We start from the raw sequence: 18,097 nt of genomic DNA on the forward strand, positions 1-18,097 counted from the left end.
CTGGACAAATAGCACAGACAGAGGAAAATGATGTTTGAGGCCAAATGCTGAAAACTTGAGTCTTGCATAGCCTGAGCTAAAAGAGCAAAGAGCTAAAATGAAAAGTTAATCATGTTGGTTTTGTTTTTTTCTATAAGAGCTTATATTTAGAAGAGCAGCAGTAGTGAAAAGAGAATAGGCTTTAAGTACCAATAGCTTTGGGTTCAAATGCAGGCTTATTGATTGCTGCTTGATCAAGTACCCTTGAATACACATAACAAACATTTAATTGATTGACTTCTCTGTGCCAGGCACTTTGTCCTTACAGATCTTAAAGTCCAAGTAAGGTAGTTACCACTTGGAATCTTTTTTTACATCTAAAAGAAGAAAATATAATACTATATGCAGGGATCTTATGATAATTAAATGAAATAACATACATAAAATTACAAAGCCCAGTGCCTAACATATAGTAGTTGCTTAATAAATTTTAGTTTATTTTCCTTGTCTTCAGAATAATCAAATTAATCTCTGCTTTGAGTCAAATTGTGATTTAAAAGCATAGCCCTAAAACATAACTGAAAATAAAGTAAACAGACAGTTACATAAACCTAGACACTCCTAAAATACCCAAAGGAGTTTGGAGGTCCATCAGCCATGACAAACAGACTTCAAAAAATCAGACTCTGATACTGCCCCATTCAAGTAGCTCTATTTGGACTCCAATTTGTTTTTATACAAAACAAAAGTAAACTGCTTTTCATTTTAATTACCAGCCAGCAAGTATAGTATATGTAGCACAGAAATCAAAGCTATAAATGATGCTGAAATATCAGAACTGCTCATTCAAAAATAATCTATTCATTGCCTGTAATGTGTGAGACATTGTGATGGTGTTAGAGTAGTAAAAGAAACAAACATGTCCTGATGGAGTTCACTCTGTAGTAAGGGAGCTATAACATCTACCCTTGGGGAGGCTAAACAAAGACATGAAACAAGACAAATATATGTTAAACATTAGTGGCCAATATGCTGTATATTAAGCATTAAATTTTGAACTAGAGTCTCTAATGTAGGGAATCAGGAGAAATGACAAAGCCAAGAGGCTTTTTGGGAAAAAAGCAGAATTTCAGCTGAGATTTTTGACGCTGATAGAGAATTATTCAATGTCTTATATTCTTCCTATGCATAAAGATCAGATGCACCAGAAATCACAAGCAGAAGTCAGCTGTAATAATGCCTTCTCTTTCTGAATGCATGGAGTTCTGTATGAATTGCTACATTATTCACTAGTACAAATTTTACTTCAGATGAGATAGGTCCCATCTCATCCAAAAGTCAGTATTAACTACTCTTGGGTAAAAGGTAATTGGTTTTTATATCTTCGTAGAGTTTCTAAAGAAGCTGTTCAGTCCAACTAGCTCCCACTGCCTCGCATACACATAAAAGAAAGAAAGAAAAGAGAAAGAAAGGAAGAGAGGGAGAAAATGTACTATTTGCATTTCCTGATTGTGAAAATTCTCTATTCCTACCTCCCAAACTTCCCTATGGGCAAGATGTAATCACAACCCAGACAGCGGATGCTTCTCCTCTTCCTCCCCAGAAATGGAATCAGATCAGACTTATAATAAAGAGATTTGATATCAGAAAGCTTTTAAAATTTTAAATTGTACTTGGACTGGGCAAACTTCAGAGGTGAGTCCTCTGAGACAGGGATTCATCCATATTCCCTAGCCACATCATCGTGAAGCCAAAACAACCACATTCCATTCTTGGCATGGAATACAACATCCTCCCCTTAAAGTACTTCACGTTTATCTTCAGTTAAGTTACACACATTTGTTCACTCCAACCTTCAGCTTCTTCAACTTAAAGTGTTTGATCAGCCACTGAGGAATCAACTTCATGGGAATTTATGATCTAAAATTATATGGCCTGCTGTACATTTACAGCTTTCTTCAAATTGCCCCCCACTGTGGAAAGGAGCCAGAGCTTTAACCAAATTCTCAAAGGGTTCCATGATTCCTTCTCACTCCCATACATCAAAAGTTTAAGAGCCTATATTCTAGCCCAGGTGTGGTGGCTTATGTCTGTAATCCCAGCACTTTGGGAAGCCGAGGTAGGCAGATCGCCTGAGGTCAGGAGTTCGAGGCCAGACTGGTCAACATGGTGAAACCCCATCTCTACTAAAAATGCAAAAATAAGCTGGGCATGGTGGTGGGCATCTGTAATCCCAGCTCCTTGGGAGGCTAAGAAAAAAGAATTGCTTAAACCTAGGAGGCAGAGGTTGCAGTGAACCCAGGAGGCGGAGATCGCACCACTGCACTCCAGCCTACCTAAGCGATAAAGTGAGACTCTGTCTCAAAAAAAAAAAAAAAAAAAAAAAGCAAGCCATATTCTAAATCTACCAGGGTCAATTTTCTATTTATTTCATTTCCAAATAACCATACTCTAAAATATCTCCATACTTTTCTTTCTTTTCAGTTCAGGGGTACATGTGCAGGATGTGCAAGTTTTTTACATAGAAAATGCGTCACAGGGGTTTGTTATACAAATTATTTTATCACCCAGGTATTAAGCTTGGTATCCATTCATTATTTTTTCTGGTCCTCTCTTAACTCTACCTCTCCTCCTCTGGTAGGCCCCAGTGTGTGTTGTTCCTCTCTATTGTCTATGTGTTCTCATCATTTATCTCCCACTTACAAGTGAGAACATGCCGTATTTAGTTTTCTGTTACTGAGTTTGTTTGCTAAGGATAACGGCCACCTTATCTGCTAACACAACTAAATACTAACTGTTAGAAGGTTGGTCTCCAACACTCTCAGCTAGTAAATTATAAAATAATTTTTAAATGCAGATTTGTTCTAATACTTTAAAATTATCCAGGTGTCAGGCTCAATGAGTAGCGATCAATTTCTGTCTTGATGACATGATTTTTTCTTCAATATCTAATGACACTTTGTATCATTGTAGTCTACTGAGCACTATACAAACTGAAGTACATAAACCTAGTTACTGTGAAGCTTACAATCAAATTTCTTCACCAATAATGTATAATATAAAACAACTCCACCCTCTTTACCCTTTAGTGATGGAGTAGATAAGGTTTCAAATAGCCTCAAAGGGAATGTATTTCCAATGAGCTTAGACCTTATTTTATACACTGCTAAAAGAGAGGATCTGTAACAGATTGGTGTAGGATTAGGAAAGTCACAGGTGTTTTCTCACACAAGAGAAAAAAGTGCAAATTAGATGATATCATCTCATTGTCTATTTTGGCCACAAATTAACCCTTCACTTCTCAAACCCTCAATTTATTCTTCTTTAACTTGGGGATGGTTCTACTTGATACTTCTTACAGAGTTATCATGACCCTGAGATAATTATTTCAAACATATATTGAAACATCCAAAATGCCAGACAAACAAAGGTTGTCATTTCTCCTAGCTTCCTTGGATTCTTGCTCTTTCTCCACATACACAAACTGTTGGCAGGATCCTTAGCAAGATGTCATCGTGCAACTGTGAGCATTCATTTCAGGGACAGCCAAGCACTTATCTGGAAAACCAGAAACCACAGATAGGGCAGAAGACCTGCATCTCCAGCCCCATTCTGTGCAACTTAGTTTTTGAAAACAAATTTAAGATTCCATTCAAGAAGCACCCTGAACACTGAAAGTATGCAATTCCTTTAAGAGGAGCTCAAAGAGCAACAAAGCCAGCTGAGGTTAGCACCCACATTTCTTTCTTTTCTTTCCAGCACTTTGCATCTATAAATCAGTATGTTGTCATTCCAAAACTTCCACTACCTTTTTCTATCTCTCTCTCAATAACCTTGTCAAGTTGCAGAACTTTCTTCCAACTTTCACTTATTGAATTTTTACCTTTAGCTTACACAGTGATCTGAGGTTAAGGCAGTGTTCTTAATCAAGAAGCCCCTCCTTCTAAAGCTCTGTAGATTTCAGAGCCCTTAGAATAACATTTCAGCTCCTTTCCATGCTTCCAAAGTCCACAAGATTTGGCTTTTGCTCACTTTTTCATCTCACACCACTCTCTCCTTCCCTCACCGGCCTTTAGCCATGCTCCGTTTTGGTTCTTTGCACATGCCACAAGGCTCAAGGCTCTTGGACATGCTGTTTCTTCTACTTGATCAACTTTCCCACCAATTTCTGTATGGCTGGCTCATTTTCATCCTTTATCTCCTTATGTCCCCTCAACTGAAATCATTTAAAGCCATCTCACCATCGTTACCCAGTATCTCAACCCCTCTTTCGTTTCCATCATAGCATAATTTGTGACTATTTCATTTTCTGTTTTATTCATGTCTCCTCCATAAAGGTGTAAGCTGAAGGACAGACACTGGGTGTGGTCAGCTCATGATTAGGGCTCCAGTACGTGAACCATCACTGGCGCTAACGTAGTTGATGCTCCATGACCATACAGTGAGTGCTCAAAAAATATACAGGGAGTGAAATAGTCAATTTGAGTATGTACACTAACTTCTGTTTCCCATGTGCATGTACTAGAATAGGAATGTTGATTAACTTGTTTTAAAAAAGAAATTCTCTAGCAAGTGTAAATCTAAACTTTTTTGGCTAACTTTGGGAGCTCCAGACCTGCACTGTGCAACACAGTAGCCACTAACCATGGGCCATTATTGCTCACTTGAAATGACGCTAGTCTGAATTCAATGTGGCATAAGTATATAAAATATATACTGAAGACAATATCAGAAAAAGAATATATCTCATAATTGTCATTTTGATTAGATATCAAAATAATATTTCAAAACACTGGATTAAAATATTAAAATTAATTTTATTTGGCTGGGCATAGTGGCTCATGCTTTTAATCTCAGCACTTTGGGAGGCTGAGGTGGGTGGATTGCTTGATCCCAGGAGTTCGTGACCAGCCTGGGCAACAAGTCAATGAGGCAAAACCCCGTCTCTGCAAGAAATACAAAAAGTAGCCAGACATGGTGGTATGCACCTGTAATCCTAGCTACTCAGGGGACTGAGGCAGGAGAGTCGCTCGAACCCAAGAGGTGGAGGTTGCAGTGAGCCAAGATCATGCCACTCCACTCCAACCTGGATGACAGAGTAAGACTCCATCTCTCTCTCTCTTTCTCTCTCTGTCTCTCTCTCTGTCTCTCTCTCTCTCTATATATATATATATATATATACACACATATATCTATATCTATATATATATACACACACACACACACGTGTATATATATTAGTCAAGAAGCCCCCCAAAATTCATATTTTATCTGTACTCTTTATTTTTTTTTTAAGTAGCTACTAAAAATTAAAATTACATATGTGGCTTGTGTTAGATTTCTATTGGAATAATGCTGGTCTAGAATACTCCTCTATTCTCTCGTCATTTCAGAGTTGATCTGATTTTAATGCTTATGACTTTCTTAAACCTGCCTATAATGGTATATATTGAGGATAAAAATATTTAGAAGTCTCAAAGCCACTGACTTAAATTCTTATGTTATTCTACAGTATTCTTATTTCATGAAGATCTTAGAACACTGTCCAAGTATTGCAAGCTATAATACACCAGACTATTGGGCAGGAAAATATCTTCCTATAATTTTAGAATCATTATTTACACTACTGTTCAAATCCTTTAATTCTACTTTCAGATCTACTATCATCATCTAGGCCACCGTGGTCTCTCAACTGATCTGTACAACTGAAGCAGCTTCCTAACTAACTGGTCTTCCACCTCTAACCCACTTTTTCCCAACAATAGACAGTGTACAAGTCTCACATGTTGCCTTCTTGCTTGAACTGCCTATAGTTTTCCACTAACCCCAGGATAAAGTCCAGATCTTCAATTCATCCTTTAATTCCTGACATAATACAGACTTATTCCCCCTCCTGCCTACTTTCTCCTCCTCTTAGGCTCTTCATTCCAGTCATTCTGAACTCTGCTGTTCTGTAAAGGTGCCATGCTTCTTCTTGCTTTTGGACTTTGTTCCTTCTACAGAACCCACACCCATTACCCTCCTTTTATCTGATCAACTTCTACTCTATTCTCAGCTTAAGATTAGAGGTAGCAGGTGTGTCTGATACTAGGTGTCTGCCTTGCAAGGGAAGGCATCTCCTGGTCTCCAGGAACCCACCATGGGGCTTGTGCTCTGTTGGTGGTGGATGGAGAATACAAGCCACACACCCTAACCCAGGCATGCACTAAGCACTCTCCACAATTCTCCCACTGAATCCTCACCACGCATAAGCAGACAGCAGCAGCATTTATTTAAGTACTGTGTGCCAAGATTGCTCCAAGCCCTTTAAATATATTATCTCAGGCTTCAGGATAACTCCCTAAGGTAGGTACTTATTATTTTCCTATTTATTGTATTATTCTCTTAGTATCCCATTCACTGATGGGGAACTAAAGTCCAGATGGATTTAGTAAATCATCCGGCTCCATACTGGGGGATATGAGCTCCTGTGGTTTGGTTTGGCAGTCTATGTTGACTTGTGCAGGTGTTATCACCATTTTAGAGATGAGGAAACAAAAGTTCAGCAAGTTTAAGGAATTTTCTCAAAGTTGTCAAATCAGAATTTAAAAGACAAGTTAGATGCCACATTACGGCATCCCAATAACTGTCCATACTCCTGTCATTATACGTATGTTCCCACTGCCTACCAACTTACTGGCTTCCCTCATTAGACTGTATGTTTTTTATTCTTTAGGTTTTAAAAAAATCTTAATAGATTTTATTTTAAAAAATAGTTTTAGATTGACAGATAAATGGAACAGATAGTACAGAGAGTTATTCTTGCAGAGTTTCTCCTATTGTGAATATCTTATGCTAGTGTGGTATATTTCTATAACTAATGAACCAATATTGATATGTTATTATTAACCAAAGTCCATAGTTATTCAGATTTTCTTAGTTTTCTAATGCCCATTTTTCTATTCTAGGGTCCTACCCAGGATAAGATATTACTCTTAGTTGTCAGGGCTCCTCAGGCTCTTTTAGGCTGTGGCAGTTTCTCAGACTTACCTTACCTTTGATAATCTTGACACTTTTGAGGAATAGCAGTGAGGTACACTGTAGGATTCCCCTTCACTGAAATTTGTTTGATGTTTTTCTCATGATTGAAGAGCACAGAGATAAAGCACCATTTCCATCCTATCACATCAATTAAGGGTACCTACTATCTACCTGCCTTATGTTCATGTTGACCTTGATCACCAGGCTGAAGAAACGTTTGTCAGGTTTCTCCACTGTAAAGTTACTTCCCCCTCCTCCAAACTGTACTCTATACTCTTAGAAAGAAGTTATGATACACAACCCACACTTAAGGCGTAGGGAACTATGCCCACTTGCTGTGTTCCTCAAGGATACACTATTTGCACAATTTATTTGGAGTTTTGCATGGGAGATTTTCTCTTTCTCTCCTGTTTATTCAATCATTTACTTACACCTGTATGAATTTATTGATATGTAATTTATACTTTGGGATAGAGTTTAATACTACATTTTATTGCTCAAATTGTTCCACTTTGGCCATTAGGAGCTCTTTCAGTTGATTCCTGTGTCCTTCTGACATACCTCCATCAATGCAGGCTTTTTCCTTTTCCTTTTTCAGTACTTCTTTACTTTCTGGTTGTATAAGAGGCTCCAGACTCATATACTTCCTTTCCTAGTAGTAGCATCAGACATTTTTCCAAGAATTCCTGGTTCACTTTATTAAACAATGGTTTTAGAATCAAGATCTGGGTGCTAGTTGCTACTGTGATGCCATTTCTTTTAAGCCCTTTCTACTGACACAGAAGAAATATATATGTACATACAACCCTATGCATATCTACATAAATATTTCTATATGTAGTCCCCTGTATATATATAAAGCTAAGCAGGGGTCCTTGTTGATGTCTCTAACTTTAATTTATTACCACATGTAACATTCTAACATCCTCCTCTGGCTTATCTATAAATTCTCACTCCACTAGTAAGAAATGACTGTAAGCTTCTTAAAGGCAGAATTAGTGCTTTAGTCACTGCTATATGCCAAGTATAGTGCTTGGCACATATAATGTACATGTTGACTTACTGTCGAATTTACCCCATAATCTCAATTCTGGAAGGGACTACAGATAAATTTGCAAATGTTACAAAATATGGATTTCAAAGATGAAAATCACAACAATTTATTAGGGCAAACAGTACAAGAGGGTGCACTAACAAAGGTCTGATTTAAGTGCTTTTATTCAACCCAGTGAAGGGAAAATGACAGTAATACATCTAAGCTATGCAAAAAGGATTCGGGCTTCCTTGAAAAGGATTCAAGTGGCATAAAATGGTTTGTTTCTCCACAGCAATTTACATTTATTAAAATAGATAATAGGCATAATCATTGTCAAAATAGAGCTTCTACCCTGTATAATGTCTTAATACACTCTCGAAGTTCCTGTCAAACAGGCACAAAGCCATGGCAGATTAGACTCTAAGTGGAGAAGCAGTCCAACAGCAGAGCGGAAAAACAAATCTTACACTTCTAGGAAGGAAAATAAGACCTGAGAACAGCTTTTGAGGGTGGAAGGTAAAGTACAAAGGGAAAGGTGCTAAAGTGATGCATCAGCTGGAAGTATAACTGGGCTCTAACGTGACACTCTGCGTTAATGATGCTAATTTATGTCTGGGTAAGTGCATGTGTATGACACAGAGGAATTTGAAGAGGTCTCTATTATACCATGGAGGAGCTCATCTTGAATCTCTTGCCAGTGTACATGCTTCATGCTGGGATTGCTTCATATGGGCACATATTGTGTACATTTCATGTCAGTTTCATGTGAATAAATCATGTGTCTCTTTCAATGTATTCTAGACCCTTTCCAATCTATTCTTTGCACTGCAGCCAGAATAGTGTTTTTAAAAGGCAAACTTGGTCCCTTTCCACAATCTTCCCTACATTTAAACATTTTTACGGTTTCCTGTTACTCCTAAGATAAAAAGCAAAAATGGCTCATATACCTTTTCAAGACTCTGCAATATGTGGTTTCTATCTAATGTCTACCCCATGGGAACTTAAGCCACACTGGCCACCTTTCACTTCTTTGAACACACACTCTCTTTACTGCTACTATTATAAAGCCCTTGTACATGTGGTTCTCCCTGTCTGGGTCATCCTCCCATCTCCTTTTCAACATAGCTAACTCCTATTATGGCTTTAGGATTTAGCAATTATTCTTTCACCAGGGAAGCCTTCCCTGTCTGAGTCCAATAATCCTCTTATTACAAGTACCACTAACTCTTCCTTGAGAATGCTTGTCACAGTTGCAATTGTACATTTATCTTTATTATTCTTTATTAATATATTTCCCCAGAGGGCCTTGTCGCTCCATATTCCTCGTACCTAACCCCATACCTGGCACACAATAAGTGCCCAATAAACATCTATCAAGTAAATGACTGAAAAATGACCATACCATCTATCCATAACACTTTAAAGACTTTCCAGAATATTAAAGTTCCCCTTTGGATTCAGAAGAATATATCATTTCACACAATAAATTTGATTGTTTACCCCATGGATGAATATAATAAATGTCACTTCCAGGCTTTGGTATTTTCCAAATAAACATGAGGTCCTTTTTATCATATTGAGATGATTATTAAATATTACATAGAAGTGGACATAAGAGGACATGAAGAAACAATCTCGTGCAGTAGAAGTTCACAATGGTGCCGATTATCTTAGTCCTGTCTCTTAGAGATCCATTTATCAAGTAATTTTGCTTTATTTCACAGTATCTCAAATGCTACTATTAGCTCTCAAGCTTTCATCATTGGGCGTGGATTTCACTCAACATTCAACAAATATTTACTGAGCATATTTACTAGATTTCAGGCCCTGTGTTGGAGCCTGGGATACAGACTAGTCAAGAGAGACGGGCTGATTTTCAAGAAGAGAGGATAACCAACACACAAATGAATAAACAAAACGATTGCTGATTGTTACTAGTGCTAACAAGGAAAGAATTCATGTTCCACGTGAGTGAGATCGTGCCCATTGCTTCATCATGATTTTAAGTGATCCAAATGCCTCACTGGGATAACCTGTATCAGTATTGCTTCCTTGTATCAGGTAGATCTCAGTCTTTTCTTTTTACTTGATCAAGGATTAAAGAATTTTACGTTTTAATGCCATGGTTTCCTATAAGAATTTAAATATACTTACTTTCTCAAATTAAATAAGTGTAGACAAAACACCAGATATAGCTTTTCTAAGGAGTCACTATAACCCCTAAAAATCTCTATTGTCAGCTTTGATGTACCCCAAAAGATCAAAGTGCCTTGCTCTCTAAGATGCATGTCTCAACAGAGCATCTGTTTCAAGAAATTTTTCATTTTTTGATAAGTTTACAAGCAGTAGTTAGTATACAGAAAATTTTAAGACACCTCTGGAGAAAGTTGTAAATTCTGCAGATTGAGTCAGGACTCTCTTGATAATCATTAAAAACCTTGAGGCCTAGAATAGTGTTTGGAGCATAATTTGTCTTCAATTGGGTGTTAAATGTTTGCTGAATAAATAGTGATGCAAAATTAATAAATAGTGATGAGAAAATTAGCTATTTGAAGCATGAGACCAGAATGGAGCTGAAAGAAAAAAAAGTAAAATTAAAGTGGCTCACTTATCAAAAAGCAAAGCCACAGGGAAAGGGGATCAATAACAGTATCCTCTTCATTCCCTTTTGACTAAGCCTGCAGGTTTATGAGGGGACAGGAAGCTGGGAGCATCTCAAGGAAAGAAAATGCAGTCCCCGAATGCCACAGCTCGAGAGGAACACCCCAGCCTACCGTCTCCAATGGAGAAGAACAATCTGCAGATTGACAAAGCTCTCTGTTTACACTCTTGGACAAATAAACTAATTGTGCCTTTGTTTTAACCTAACAAATCATAGCTTGATTACAGGTCATTAGTGACCATTAATATGTGAAACTGCATTTCACTAGTATGTCTGAATAACAGTCTTGCCTTTCATACTAGCTTAGTCAAGTTTCCAAAGGGAAAGCCCCGTCATCAGGCCATGAGCAGGACTTAAATTAACAATTAGCTTCTGGAATTGAGCTATGATGCAGAAGAATTAATTATTTTGGTTCATCGTGGTTCTGCCTCCTATAGAACCAGTCTTTGCCTTGGTAGTGGAGACATGCCCTTTGTAACAAAAGATTGTGTGACCACCTCTCTCCAAACATTCTCAATAATTCCCAATGACTGCTAATGTGTCAGCCGGCAACACGGACCTGCTTATATGACAATAGTACAGACAGTCCTAAGGTCACAATATGATGGCTGATTAGAGTCTAGATAAATGCAGGGAGCACATTGGGAATTATCAGAAAAGTAGAAGTGACAGCAAAAAAGGTCTATTTGGTAAAAAAAAAAAAAAAAAGTGGAGGCAGAATAGAGAATATATATACCTGTGTGAACCTGGTAATCTAGAATTTTTAAAGGTGCAACTGGAGCTTTGGATTATCTGCATTAAGGGGTAAGATTCTTCAAAGGTATTGGATAATTGTCAAACCTCCATTTTATTTTGTGTTGAGCAGTTACAGAGGAACGTGGAATGATTAAGAGAGATTAAAGATCTCAGGAATGTTTGAGAAATTTCTAATACAGCGGTTGCCATTTAGGAGCAAACCCATGGTCCATCTTATCGAATGTTCTGTTTTTTTTCAAAAAATGTCCCCTAGGACATGCCACTTTTGACTACTAATGTGTTGAGGCCATAGAATTAGAGTCGTTGCTATCAAGGCAAGTAATGGCAGCCCATACATTGCTGCAGCCATTTTTACTTTTATTCTGGACTAGCTACAAACCACGTGGTTCATGCCCCAGTTTAAAATGCATAATGATAGTATAGAGTTCCATGTAGTCCTTTCAATCAGTTATCCTGCTCATCTGTATCTCCGCTTATGAAAGTTAGATTATGAATAGTATAGTAATGGTGCAAAATGCAGGTTCTAAATTAAAGTTGCCTGTTTTCAAATCCTGGCTTTTCTACTACGAATAAGGTGACTCTGAGCAAGTTTATTAACCTTTCTGAGCTTCTCTTATCTGTGAAACAGATAATAATGGTGCCTACCTCAAAGGTGATTTGAAAACCCTAATTAGGTAACTAGTACATGTAAAGGGCTTAGTACACTACATGGCATATAATAAGTGCTCGATAAATATTAACTGCTATCATTTATTTTTTTCCACCAGCAGCCATACCCACTGTGGCCACCAACTCCATCTCCCACAGAAAGATAAGGAAACAAAAATATCTAAGATAGACTTTTTCCTGAAGTCACCCAATTACTAAATAACTGAGATGGGACTAACCCATCATCTTGACTACCATTCTCCCTGCTTGGAATACTTTTCATTATTCTTCCCTCTTCCTCATCCTTCAGGTCACAGTTTAGCCATCTGCTTTCTCACGAGCCCTTCTCTGAGCCCTTTTATGTCATTTCACAGTCTCTTGTACTTCCTCCGTCAGAGAACCTCTCATCCTGCATAATTGCCTGTTGTCCTGTCTGTGTCCCCTGCTAAACCACAAGTTCCTTAACAGAAGAGATCAGGTCTATGCACTAAACCTTTGCATTCCCAGCACCAAGTACAGCACCAGACACATAGTAAGTGCACAATAAATACTTAATAAGTAAAAGGATGGATGCCTGACTCTTCATTATCAATCTGTTGACACACATTAAATTATAATTTCTCACTGGAACAGATTTTGGAAAATCGGAGAGAACCCTACATGGTTTCATGTCTTATACTGTTCTTAAATAATCAGAATCTAAAGTCAAAAATTTAATTTTTAAAATTAACACATAATATGTTACATATTTATGTGGTACATGTGATATTTTATTATATGCATGGAATGTATAATGATCAAATTATAGTATTTGGGTTACCTATCACCTTGAGTATTTATTATTTCTATGTGTTGGGAACATTTCAAATTCTCTCTTCTAGCTTCTTTGAAATATGCAATACATTGTTGCTAACTACAGTCACGGTACTCTATCAAACATTGGAATTTATACCTTCTATCTATCCATATATTTGCACCCATTGACCAACCTCTTTTCAAGGCAGTCTTAACCAAATTCTAACAGATTCAGTTTCTGAGGAAAGTAACTAAACTTTTAAAAATGACACCTTGAAGTGACTCTTACATTCTATTAAAACACAGGCACGTGTGTATACATACACACTCACCTTATACCTCACACTTATCACTAAGCTATGCACAATGCTTATCTAGTCACCAACCCTCAAAATTTGGAGAAGAGCACTGTCTTTGTACTTTGAAGGGACTTTTCAGAAACATTTGACTTTGATGAGGCACAGTGAAAAGCAGGTATCTATCCTGGCTGTTCTTCACAACGAGCTCTTAAAATTCAGACCCTGAACTGTCTCTCATTTACAGTTTTAATGAATTAGAAATTTTGAGTCTGATGTAACGCAAGTCATAAACTTTGACCAAATAAAAAATACTTCCAATTCTTTTTCTCCCTCCATCTTGGAGGAGGAATAGAAGGCATAAAAGTTGGAAGCTCCAGGGAATCTATTCAAAGCCTATTCAGTTTCATCTCATTAAAGTAACATCGTCAAGGGCAAACCAAATAACACCCAAACCCCCAATCAATATTATATTAGAATGCATTGAAAGTGTTACTTAGTTGGTAGGAATGAAAAAAAAATCGTACATTGAAATTACAACAGATATAAGTCTTCTAATCAAATAGATCGGACAGCAAAATGTAATTTTTCTATAGCAAGGGAGGAGCTGAACTTTTCCTCATATCACCAACATTATGTAAAAACCCTGCTCTCTTGTTTTATATTAAAAATTTAAGAAATATCACCTGCATGGAGTCTATATAAATGTATAACACTAACATTGCATAGTTCCCTTAGGATACTAATGTCTCACACATCTTTATCCATAGTCTGATGGAGAATATTCACAAACATATATGCATACAGACACATACACATCTTGTGTATACACAATATACATACACATACATATACACACATAGCTGCTCTTTTTCTTCCCTTTTTGATCTGTGACCACCTTTTAAATTTCATTAGCTCTATGATAAAATATTCGTCTAGAACCTTTTTCCCCCTTCATTCCTTTTATTAAAGGGGGCTTTTCTCTTCTGAATGTTTTACTCTTTGATCTGTCTCAGGGTTTAATCTCTGATGATTCTTTTTCTTAAATCAAAATACAGTTCTTTTGAATTAAATTTTATTTTCCATTACTCCAAAACATAGCCAAATGTGGAGGCTGTAAAGCTAAAGCCTCACCACACACTGTATCGATAAGTGAATAAAAATGCCTAGCAGAAGCCTTCGTGCTACTTCATCCAAATCAGGTGGAACTACTTAGGAGTTAATAATGAAAGGGCTTTAGAATATTTGTTACAGGTGAGAAGCTGTTTTTCCTACACACTGATTTCTAGATCTGTTTTCTCATTGAAAATTACCCTCTCAGTGAGACCTTTTATTTTTCATTATATTCAAAGTAAGATGCCCATATTGTCTTTTTTTTTTTTTTTTGCCTCTTAACCCCAAGCTGTCTTTCTTTGTTGAGCAGTTAATATATCTACCTTGTTCTCTAGCTTTGACCATCCTAACATCAATAAAACAGGCTCTATTCTTGTTTAGCCAACACTCTCCTGGTAATTTCATAACCAGTTAAAATGTATCATTACCATGTGCATTAGGTCAAAATATGTTCTTGTTCCTAAAACAATAAATCAAACTGTGCTTCCTATGTACAATAAATTTTTTAAAAATGTAAATTAACTTATTTGTGTCCCACAGAACAACTTTCCAGCAATTAGAACTATTCAACACTTCTATATTGCTACTTTTTCAAGAAGAGTAGGTATAAATAATAATACTAATACCTTTATTTCCATAGGTGTTTTCATCTGGATAATTCATGCTTCATTATTGTGCCACTATTCTCTGTCTTGGGTTCTCCCTTGGCTCCTGTGACAAACATGGGGTTCAGGTCCAGACTCCAAGAGGTTGTGATGCTTCAACTTTTGGTAATATACAGGTGCATTTACACACTCCCACATACCCCCTACCATCTCTTTGGGAGAGTTTGCTCCCGGCCTGTCAAAGTCCAGGCTAACAAGGTAGCACAATGAACACTGTAAAAGCTCCCTGGCCTCAGCTCCCTCGACCTGAAGTGGACTGCTTCTCACTTGAGAATACAGACGTAGAACCGCGAGTCTCTAAGTGTTGCTCCTGATCATCATCAGCAGCAGCAGGATTACCCGGGAAACTGAAAAAAATCAAACTCTCAGGCCCCATCACAGACCTCTAGATCTATTCTAAGCTCAAAGGGGTGGAGCCTAGAAGGTTGTATTTAACGAACACGTCAGGTGATTCTAATGCACATTAAAGTTTGAAAACAGCTGCTGTGTGGCATCTAGGGAGTTTTGAAGAGGCTGTAGTGAGGAGGAGGGCTGGCTTCATAGAGTCAAAGTGGGGTCCTGTGGACAGGATACTCAGCGTTTGGGGTAAGGTTTTATGGTGCAGGGCTAGGAGCAGTGGGGAAAGAGAGAATACTCTGGTGCAGAACATCTTTTATACAATAGGAACTATTCAGAAGCATGACCAAGTCACCTCACTGATTAGAAATGGGCCCCTTTTTCTGCAAGTGTTCAGAGGTATGAGGTTATATACTATGAGAAGCTATGAATAAGGTAATAGAAGAAATAGTCAAAATAAATATGTAAGATTAACAAAAAACAAACTAGGCCTTGGTGGGAACTTTCAACATACCACTAATATAGAACAAAAAGTTCATAATTAATTCATTATTTTTTTAGTATCTTAAAGTTATTATCTTTAAAAACTAGCCTACTGATGGTGCATAGAGTAGAGAATGAATTTTAGTTTCCTCAATGCTTCATTTCATATTCAGAAAAAGGTAGCAGTTTGTTTAGATTGACACAAGAATCCAACCCAAGAGATTATGTTTGTTATTTAAAAGAGAGCAAATCACCACCAGCCAGTACTGATACTAGATCAGAGATTAAGGTTGGTGTGTTAACTTATTTGTCCTCTGTTTTGTAACCAAAACAACTGTCTTTCAACAATAATATCTTAAGACAGATACATAACTCTACTAATATTAATGAAAATACAGCCCAACCTTATTTAGCAATTACTGCCTACTGTGTTTCCTGGGACTGTCCTGAACATATTATGGGCACTGTCATTTTTAATACTTACAATAACCTTATGAGGTTAAACATTGCTGTTTTCATTTTACAGATGAGGCATCTGCGTTTAGAGAAGTTAAATAGCTTGTCCAAAGACTAGCAAGTGATGTGGCCAGGATACAAACTCAGTCATCTCCAGAGTCTGTTTTCTTGACACTTTTTTCATATAATTCTAACCTCTATGGTTGGAAGGGTAGAAAGTATATGTGGTCCAGTGGAAATAATGTTTATGACCACTTACATCTTCTAAAAATACTAAAAACAACCAACTACTCATTGAATGCTTAATCTGGGTCAGGGACTGAACTAGCCATGTACAAGTAGTATCTCACTAATCCTTACTACAGCCATGGAAAGTAGTTACTACTATTGTCTTAACTTTACATAGGGGTGACCGCAATTAGAGGATTTAAGTAATGAGCCCATCTTCTTTTTTTTTTGAGACAGAGTTTCACTTTGTCACCAGGCACCAGGCTGGAGTGCAGTGGTACGATCTTGGCTCACTGCAACCTCTGCCTCCCTCTGGGTTCAAGCCATTCTCCTGCCTCGGGCTCCCGAGTAGCTGGGACTACAGGCACACACTACCACACCCAGCTAATTTTTGTATTTTTAGTAGAAACAGGGTTTCACCATGTCTCAATCTCTTGATCTCGTGATCCACCTGCCTCGGGCTCCCAAAGTGCTGGGACAGGAGTGAGCCACCGCACCTGGCCCCATATTCTTATCAAAGATTTCACTGCTTACATAATAAAATGGAAATTAGGCAAAAACCACACATAGTATTCAGTAAATGTTGCTTTCCTGTCCATACGTTAGTTTCTGGGCATCAGAATTGTGTTGTTGATGATCAATCGTTATTTTTCTTGCCTATTTTCTTGCTTGTTCCAAATGGCAAATATCTGTGAGTTAGATATTTGGGTGCAATATACAGCCATGAAATATAACTAAATCCACTGGCTTCTCTGCATCTTTAGTATCACCAAACCCTAGCGCTTTAAGGCTTGCACCTTAAATGTGGTTCCAGGGATGTGGTTCCAGAAACTTTTCCACTTGGCAAGAGTTATATGAGTGACTTTAGGAATGAGACACAACCCATGCCCGAGCCCCAAAATCAGAGGTGGAAGGTACACCATGTTGTTCCACCCAAAGAACCTTGTGCTAAAAATGTTGGTGGTCAATGCCTTACAGAGAGAGTCAGCAAGCAGATGCACTTTCTTCCAAGACTGTAAGATTTCATCTAGTGGGGAGTTCAGTGATTTATCTGATATCACAGAAGGAGCTCTTTTTTATGAATCAGTCTCTAAGCCTCAGTCTTTTCTCCACCATAAACTAGGTATGTGATCATAGGCAAGTTAATTAACTCCAATGGATCTCAGTTTTCTCACTGAAAAAATGAGAATAAAGGAAATTTACTCTTTATGCTTGTTGTGCAGAGTAGATAAGACCTGTGAAAATACTTTGTAGAAATATAAATCCCCTCCGCAAATGTAAGATGACATCAATATTTTATGAAACTTCTTCCTTGTCTAATATTTAGCTGCTAATGTATCAACCTGTTTAGCGAAGTTGGTTTTCTGATGAACTAATTTAAAAGCAAGAGGAAGGGGGAATTCTTTAGAATTGAAAGCTATCAGCAGTGCCAAGGACAAGTGAACTATTTGATCAGTTGTTCTGATGGTTAAGAGGGAGTAGGATGTTTATTACTTGGGTAACCAAATAATCTGCATGTTGCAAATCCCTGTGACATGCAGCTTACCTATCTAACCATCTTGCACATGTACTTCTAAACCTAAAATAAACATGTTTTAAAAAGAGGGAGTCAAGAGCCAGTAAG

General features: G+C 37.5%; 1 protein-coding gene across 17 annotated transcripts in view; it reads right to left on the reverse strand.

Moving 5' to 3' along the window:
* Positions 1 to 18,097, reverse strand: part of PPP2R2B (protein phosphatase 2 regulatory subunit Bbeta) — a 499,440-nt gene that overhangs the window by 257,902 nt on the left and 223,441 nt on the right. For 6 of the 17 annotated variants that reach the window (XM_037733010.1, XM_017513241.2, XM_037733012.1 and 3 more), the window contains one exon: positions 14,932 to 15,016. The exons of the other annotated variants lie outside the window; for them this stretch is intronic. In XM_037733010.1, coding sequence (XP_037588938.1) covers positions 14,932 to 14,968 — 37 coding nt within the window. In that variant the 5' untranslated portion in view covers positions 14,969 to 15,016. The remainder of the gene's footprint in view (positions 1 to 14,931; positions 15,017 to 18,097) is intronic. 17 annotated transcript variants of the gene reach the window in all.

Source organism: Cebus imitator, unplaced genomic scaffold (genome assembly GCF_001604975.1).
Source record: "Cebus imitator isolate Cc_AM_T3 unplaced genomic scaffold, Cebus_imitator-1.0 Scaffold489, whole genome shotgun sequence".
Lineage (NCBI taxonomy): Eukaryota > Metazoa > Chordata > Mammalia > Primates > Cebidae > Cebus > Cebus imitator.